This window comes from Python bivittatus, unplaced genomic scaffold, assembly GCF_059951505.1.
Source record: "Python bivittatus isolate LINGU-HERP-01145 unplaced genomic scaffold, Pbiv_v1 ctg000700_np1212, whole genome shotgun sequence".
Classification (NCBI taxonomy): Eukaryota; Metazoa; Chordata; class Lepidosauria; order Squamata; family Pythonidae; genus Python; species Python bivittatus.
Window position 1 is genome coordinate 15,211,278 of NW_028277098.1, and position 8,768 is coordinate 15,220,045.

At 39.1% G+C, this 8,768-nt stretch overlaps 1 protein-coding gene across 3 annotated transcripts in view; it reads left to right on the top strand.

Moving 5' to 3' along the window:
• Window positions 1-4,331, top strand: part of CFH (complement factor H) — a 93,351-nt gene extending 89,020 nt beyond the window's left edge. For all 3 annotated transcript variants that reach the window (XM_088153296.1, XM_088153298.1, XM_088153297.1), the window contains 4 exons: window positions 1,550-1,732; window positions 2,267-2,463; window positions 2,787-2,870; window positions 3,849-4,331. In XM_088153296.1, coding sequence (XP_088009422.1) covers window positions 1,550-1,732; window positions 2,267-2,463; window positions 2,787-2,831 — 425 coding nt within the window. In that variant the 3' untranslated portion in view covers window positions 2,832-2,870; window positions 3,849-4,331. The remainder of the gene's footprint in view (window positions 1-1,549; window positions 1,733-2,266; window positions 2,464-2,786; window positions 2,871-3,848) is intronic.
• The last annotated feature ends 4,437 nt before the right edge of the window (window positions 4,332-8,768 follow it).

Consider the following 8,768-nt stretch of genomic DNA (forward strand, 5'->3'; position numbering starts at 1 on the left):
ATAATGTAGCTACCTTAATAATTTACCAGTCCCCTGGGCTCCCCAGGCCTGATGGCACAACCAGATTTTGAGGGACCTTCGGAAAGTCAAATAATGAAGCCAGCCTCACTTCGGGGGAGAGGATATTCATTCATTCATTCATTCATTCATTCATTCATTCATTCATTCATTCATTCGTCACCGCCCATCTTGTTAAAAAACAACTCTGGGCAGTTTACAGAAAACCAAGGTCCAAAAAGCAGTCCAATCGTTGCCCAAATATCCCGTCAATGGATTGATTCATATCTGCTAATGTGAGTATCTCAGTCTTACATTTGGCTGGCACCCTGATTCCCCTGGAAGGGTGTGCTATTACACAATTCAGAACTCTTCAAATACTGGCTTTTCTTTCTATCCTGTAGGAGTCTTCATTACTTCTTCTTCCTGCATGCCTTTAAGGAGTTATCTTCTGGTTGTATTGGGCCTAAACCCAGTTCCCAGTGGAATTCTGTCTCTTCCAATGGCTGTCCTCTAGCCTTATATACTTTCCACAAACTTTTCTTTTACAGGGACAACCCATTAAGTCCCTAGATAGGTAGAGCCAGGAAGGTGACTTTGGAGAAAGAATCCAGAGGCCGTTAAGGAAACACCACATGCAGAAGAAACATGTATTAAGTCCAGAGAGGTGGGACAGTGCTCTGAAGAGATTCAGACTACCCCCCATCCTGACTCCTTGGAGTATACGGGGAAGGGAAGGGAAGACACAGAAAGACTTGCAAGTTTCTGTTACTAAAACCCGTCTCAATAATGTACAGTTCCAGTCTTCCTGTGGAGTCTGTTTCCTGATCTGGTCTACTTTGAAGGGTTGACACTACAGCTAAGAACCACTGAATCCTAGAATTATTCAATTGGAAAGTTCACCAGAACTGGTGCTTTCATCAAAATGCAAATTCCACCCCTTTTTATTTCTGTGCGAAACTCATTCAAAAGGGGTAGAGGTTGTACACACTTTTCTTCCCCCACCCCCACTGGACATCCTCCCTCCTCGTAGATGTCTTCTCCTACATGTTAACCAAAGCCATCATGGAAAAAAGTCTAATTAGAGGAACAGGTAGAAGTTCCAGGCATCAGGGTCAAAATGGACAAAGATTTTTCAGAAAGCAGAAGCCTTTGAGGTATCCTATAAAAAACTACACATCCTATTAGTGCAGGATTTGAACAGTTATTAATAGAAAGTGAGTAGTAAAATTAAGAACCCCTTGTGGGGAGATTCCATTAATCCCAAAGCAAGTGCTATTCGTTTTATCACAGATCTGCCTAAGGTACTAAGAAAGTGCTGATGGTAGACTTTCTAAAGCTGGAAGACAACCTTAGGGACAACTTATTAATCATTCTCGGCCCATCACTTAAACAAGCTGTATGACATTGTTGCTTTTTCAAAATAAGAATTTGTATTAGTATTATTTTGCATTGTAGTTCCTTACTGAACAAACATATAATCATTTGTGTGTACACTATAATATTTGTAATCATGAGGAGTATTGCTCAATAGATTCTGTATCTAATGTAGATATGAAGGGAAAATGTGGACGCCCACCTCTTGTGGATGATGCAGACGTCTTGCAGACACTCAAGTCAACCTATTCCTCATATGAATTTGTAACTTATCAATGCCAAAATCGTTATACAATGGAAGGATCTCCAAGAGTGACTTGTCAAAATGGCCATTGGTCCCAAGCACCAACATGCAGAGGTATAAGTAATATTTATAATTCTTTATAGACAAATATTGTACTTCTGGAAATGTATAAATTTCCTGACGACAAAGCTGTTGTGTCAGCATGTTATTGTCAGAAGGCGTTTTACTGCCTTGTAGTTGAATTAGAAGCTGTTGTATTGTGAACCAAGATAAGGAAATTATCTCAGAGAGAAAGAAGATCTGAAGTCACATCTTAACAGCAGTTTCCTGAACTTGGTCTTTGCATAATTCAGACCTTCAGCATGAGGGAATCTGGAAGAAGAAGGGGACTAAAATGTTTTCCTTCTGCCTTTTACACATAGAATATTGTCTTGCTTAAAAGAGGTTTGTATAAGTCAGGCAGTTTATTTCATGACCGATAACAGTTGAAAGACAAAAGGAAAGGGGGGGGGGATAATAGCAGAGAAAAAATCATTTATTTAGATCTCTAACTGTTTTTACTATTGCAACATAAACTTTAATCTCTATCAAAGGAATTCTTCAGTGTAAAATAAAACTTCTATATATCATCTGATTTGTGTCCTGCAGTTCCTTGTACAGCAAGTGAAGAAGATATGAGAAAAAACAATATAATACTGAAGTGGAAGGACTCTGATAAAATATATTCTGAGGCTGGAAATACAGTTGAATTTCAGTGTAAAAGAGGCTATCATCCACATCCAAATTCCAGGCCATTTAGAGTTCGTTGCGTGGATGGGAAATTTCAGTATCCACATTGCATTTATGTATGTATATTGTCAGAAAAATACTGTAGTTCACCAATATTAACATTTTACCTCCCCAACCTATAGAGAGATGTGTGTCTTAAAATAACAAATGGTTGGTTTTGTAATAATATGTCTTTATTATCAGATCTGGAAACCATTCTGAATCTCAACTTGAAACATAAAACCAGCTTTTCAAATTATTTTCATTAGCTCCTTCCCTTTGTGTTCTTACTCCTCTCTCATCTTTCTCCTTTCCCATGTTACTGTCATCTTTCCCTGTATTCTCCCCATCTTCAATAAGCTGATTTGAAAAAGAAAAATAATTTTCTTCTGTTTTCCAGGTGTCTTTTGATACACGTGACTGCCAAAATGACTGCAGTCGTTAATCCCAGTTGGATAGAATCAGTCATGAACGTAGCTGAATGGTGAGTGATTTATGCCTAAACTTTTTCAGGTTTCCCTGGTTAACTTGGATAAAACATTATTTCAGTGATATGTCCCATAAAATGAAAAAGATGGCTCCCTCTCAATCATCTTCAGCCGCAAGGTCCCTTCCGATAACATAGAAGGAGAGAAGCCTGATGAGTTTGCTGTTTTTGTATATTATATATATAACTGTGCATTGAAAAGCACTTGAAATATTTAAAAGGCCAAAGGTCTGGCAGCTAAAGCTGTGGACAAAATGGATCCCAAGCCAACTTGGTCTTCTGCAATTGTTCTAAATCAGGACAGCTCTTAAGGCCCCTGTGATCTAAATGAAATTCCTTCCATTCAGAGCAATGGCAGAGAAGTGTTATGGTGTGGGGGGCTGATCCCTAAAACAGTTAGGAATGGGACAGGGAGATACAATAGCTGCCATCATTTCATCTCTTCTGGTCTGTTGCTGAATCCTGGCAGATTCCAAGACTGAAGACCAGGAGATTCCTCTGTCTTGGGGCTGAAGTGTGTGGAAACCTCTCCTTTAGCCCCACGGCATTTCCATTCCATCTTTCCTCAGAGCATCCCCTGTGAGGGTGAATTGGAATTTGGTAACATCTAATTCTCCGCTCCTATTTCAAGTATTGGGCTTCAGGTTCACTCTGGCTGCCAGAGTTGATATCCTAAAATATCAGTTCTTAAAGTTTATTGCATGTTATTGTGTCAAAAATAATTTTAAAAAGGAAAGAAAGAAAGAAATTGCTCAGTGATGGAGCAATCTACAACTTTTGAGGCACTTGAGTAATTTTAGCCATTTGGTTTAACAAACTGAGATACTGACATTTCAGAGTCTTATTGACCATTTACGGAAACAGTTTAATATCTTAAAATTATCAGAGGCTGCATTCTGCTTCAGATCAAGATGCATCCGTTTAAAATGCAAACATGCAAATTTATTTCTTCATTGTCCACATTGTGTTTTATAGCTCTAAGTAAATGAATGACACGACATATACAGCAGCCTTTTTGAACCAGGAGATGGATGTCAAAAATCATATACCGTTTTCTTTCATATGACCACGTGAAGCTGGATTCTCCTTTTCAAAAATTTATTTTGTCTGGACTGTCTACAGCTATTAACAATGGATCTGAACCTAAAAGCCTACTTTGTAAAAGCCACATTTTACCAACTGTTATTACTGGGAAAATGATACGATTTATAAACAAGTTTGTAGACATCTTTAAGGCAGATAAAGTATTATAATGTAGTATTATATGCGTTTTTAAAAATATATCTAGAGTTAGGAATGTAGTTTTTTTCCATATAGAGTTTAGCTGTAAACATTTGATTAATCAGAATTATCAGTCAGCAGCCCATATTAAAGTAATGACAAGGGATAATTGGAATGTATACTTTTAGCATATAGATGTGTTGAGTTCTTTAAAAAATAAAAAAAATCCAAAAATGATTTTTACTGCCAAACAATTTGTAATACATTTTGTAAAAAAGAGAAGCATACAGTAAACACTCCAATTCATGGGCCAGTCCAAGATCCAGAAACAGTCTGGTCCTCCTGGGGTCGCTCTGGAGGCAGCATACTCTAACTTGATGTTCCGAATCAGAGGGAGGTTCAGCAAAATGGATTTCTGCTGTCCTAAAGTCTAACATGGGGAAATCACAAACAGGTACAAGGTTTTGTTTGTTGTTCCATTTTTCTTTTTTTCTCTTCCACAGTATCGGATTATATAATTATTTTTAAACAATGAAAGATTAAGCTAAATCTTAGAAACTGGTCCAGGATTTTCCAAACTACATTCCTTCAAAAAATATTTGTAACGACCTGCCACCTGCTTCTCCCAAGTCCAGTAACTTTCCTTGCAACCAATATTGATTCAAAAGACAGTTCATTTATTGATAACAAGTGTACAGTTCCAAAGCACTGCTAAGACTAAGCCTCTGTGCGCCAAAAACCGTCTTTTCTCCTTTTTCCCTCCTTTTCCCCTCCTTCGTCCCCCTTGCCTCCTTAGTCTCCTGATTCTCCCCCTGGTACGGCCTTTAGCATTCCAGCGCCTGGGATAAGAAGCCATCTGCCTCTAACGGTGCTACATCTATTTACACGCCATTCCCCCCCCCACACCTTTTACAATGGCAGAACCGCAGCATGCAAAAAGCAACTACCAACTAGCCAACAGTAAATTCTACTATAAAATCTTGCAAGGATTCTGACAATATTATTTGCCACAGAATGGGATAGAATTTGCCCTGATATAAATTCAGCTTGTTCCATTGAAGATGTTTTATGCAAAGTGAACTCAAAATCAAAGGAATCTTGTAGTTTCTTTTTGGACTACCAGATTCCTCCTTGTTTTTGGTTACCCTAGATTAACGAGGCTGTCCTCCTACAATGAACAAAGTGAAGGGAACCCCATGAGGAATTTGTTTTTCCCTGCTTGAATGTGATAGAGGTGATTGGCAGAACTTTATGCAGAAGTATGTTATCTCACTGTCCTCTTCTAAAAATCAAATGAGTTGCTAGACTTGCTCAGCTAGCTAATGCAGCTAACAAGTGCAAGTAGTCCTCATTCAGCAACCACAATTGGGACCAGCAACTTGGTTGTTATGCGAAGTGGTTGCTAAGTGAAAAATCACAGGACTGCAACTGTGCTTCTGATTTTACTTCCGCTTTCCTTGCTTTACAGCATCACAAGGATACGACCCAAACTGCCAGGTGAGCCCAAATGGCGGGAAAGGTTTCTGGAACTCAACTCATGAGGAACACAGGTAAAGGGCAAATCTTATAGCCCTTTCCCCCCACTTCCCCGCCCTTTGGAATGCTCACCCTGGCACTGGGATAATTAGCAAGAGGAGAATTAATGTTTGTATTTACATCCATTTGAGAGGAAGGGATTACAAGAGAGGAAGCAGGCACACAAAGGGGAATATACATCGAAAGGAATGCACTAGTGTGGGCTGTTTGCCTAGCACAACCCCCTAGCAGCTTAGGAGGCAAACAAAAACCTTTAGTGTGAAACTGATTAGGGTCTTGTCAGTGTCAGGCAACAGTGTGAGACCAAGGGTTCCAATCTAATTGACATCACAGATCTGAGCTTGTTAATCTGCAGTTACCTCTTTTTAGGGAAGCACTGGGCTGGGGAGAAAAGCAGCTCAGGATTTTACATTGCAGAAGTTTGGCAAGGAGATAGTGTGGTGAACCCCTTTGTCCCTTTGCACATTTAAGAGACACCTGTGTAGAAAGGAATACTTAGCCAATGGAGGCAAAATGGATAACTTAGCAAGCATAGCAGATTACATCAGTGTTTTGAAAATCACTCTTGTCTTTCAGACTTTTATCTGTATTTCTACTTGTAACAAGTTGAAGAGGACAGCAGGAAATCCCTACTCTAACACCTGCTAAAAAGGGGAGTACAAGCTACACACTAGTCACAATGTATCTTACAGAAATATTCTTAGCAAAAGGTCAGTTCTCTGAGTTCCCAAGTTATTAACAAGATGTGTCATTAGACCATCTCCAGGTGTGGTGTGCTAGAGACAATGTCTTCCTTAAAATATCTGTGTCAGACAGTCAGCTGTCTGAAGTTGTGACCAAGTCCCTGATACTACCAAGTACTACCAAGCAATCTCCAAGGGTCACTCTATGCTCTCTGTCCCTTAAGACAAATATAAGAAGGTACCCAAAGCCACCAGACATGGAACCTTGGCATAGGTGGAAAAGTCCCAGAAAGAAAAGGTGCTGCACGACTCTCTGCTAATTCCAGTAGGTCCCCCTCCAGCTGCTTCTAAGGCTTTTGGTGAGAGAAGGGATGGAAACTGGTTCACTTTTCTTTCTCTGAAACTTTCTTAATACTCCCTAAAACTGCTTTTTGGCATTTCACCCTGGTGTGAGCATATTGTCTCTGAATCCTAAATAACTACTTGGCTCCTGGCTGACCGCTAGATGGCAACAGGTTTGGTGTCATGAACAGTATTCCAAGACAATAACATTCTGGGGAGAGGAAGAGATTTCAACGGAGGACATTTCAACCCTATGAGGTAGACCAGAACCAGAAAACAGCACCACAGGAAAACTACAACTAGATTTTATTGAGATAGGCCATAGTAATAGCCCCTTGCAAATCTGCTTGTGTTTTACCACCCCCCTCCCTACCTTATGTGAAGGAGGAGCCACCCTGAGTATTGGGAAGACTTTGTATATTTTATTCTATTGAGGTAGTGTTTAGTACTCTTCTAACAACATTCAGGAGGTCAACGTACTGTCAGATCCAGGGTTGAGAATAGAAAAAAAGATGACACTCCATATCAGAAGGACACAAATGTTTCCTCTTATCAACCAGCTGAACTCACCTTTTATAACTGCTAAAGACTTCTTCATTGCCAACACCATCTAATCTTTTGGAAGAAGGCATGTCATATTTTGAATCACAAACATTCTAAACTGAGTTGGAAACATCCCCTCACTTTTCTTTAGTGCAAAGTCTTTCTCTCACTCAGCACTTTTAATATGGTCTTATCTACATCCCTTTATAATTTCCCCATCCATTACCTGTTTGGTCAGGGTCCATGACATTTACTGATTCATTGACAAAGACATCCAGCAGAATCCACAATTATGTCACATGTGTCATGAAGATATCATACAGATGAAATGAATATGTAATTTGCAAGTGTTTGCATGATGGTATCATGACACGCATGATGTTTCACATTCCTTTGTCCCCCACCCACCCCGGACATTATTTCTATCATTAGAAAAACCTACCCAGCCCTCCAGTCCAAATAGCACCTCCACTGCAAATTTTAGTGTCAGGAAAAAGATGTTCCACATAAATATGTATGAAAATATAAACAGTCACACATTACTGCATCAAGACATCTTCTAGTCCAACTGGACTAATATTCATGGGAAGTTCTGTGGGTTTCTACAGGTTGAAATATCCCATGACAATCTAACTAGAGAGGGATGCCTTTAAATGTGGGAAAATGTCCTAAGGATTGAACATGCATTTCAACCATGATTTTAATATTAGAATATTAAATAATAATAAATTACATGTACATATTTCAATAATATTCTTGAGGATATTGTGTGATGGTAGCCAGCTCTGGGATTTAATGACCAGGACATTCCCAAGAAAACACCAAAGGTATGACATTTTTGGTTGACATTTTTGGGTCAACCAATCTATTCAATTCAATTTGATTAAGGATCAGAAACAAAGAAACAAAAAATGATAAAATGGTATTTAAATACCAGCAATGAAACATTTTCCTAGAGGCCCACATGAGCCTATTAATCAATAGAACCCAAGATCATTGTTTATAAATACGGATAGATGATGTGCAAAACTTGTCCAATAAAATTTAATTTAATTCATTAAATCTGTTATAACCACCTACTCCATTAGATTTTGGGTGGCCTACAAAATCCAGAAAATAGTAAATACAATTAAAACAATTAAACACACATTAACAGGCAGCCTTGACTAAAACAACCAAAACAATGAACTACGTACAGTAAATATGACAGGGGGCCTCACAAATGTATCAACAAACACATTAACGTCAGGCCTGGAAACAGAGGCAGGGCTTAAGGGTTTTTCAGAAACCCAGGAAAATGGGTACCATTGTCAGAAGCCCAAGAAAATGGGGAATGCTGTTCCAGAGAGCATGGGCCATGAAAGAGTTGGCACACTGCCTCCGAACCACAAGATGGCAGCATTTAATGAAGGGAACTAGGGCGCACCCACTCTGTTGGAGCGTACCAGGTGGGCAGAAACAGTTGGAGATAGGCGGTTCCTCAGATAAGAAAAAAAGTTTACATACCATACAATTTGTCAGAGTGACGTCATGTTAAGTAGAATTTCAGGCTTTATTATTAGCATTTTAA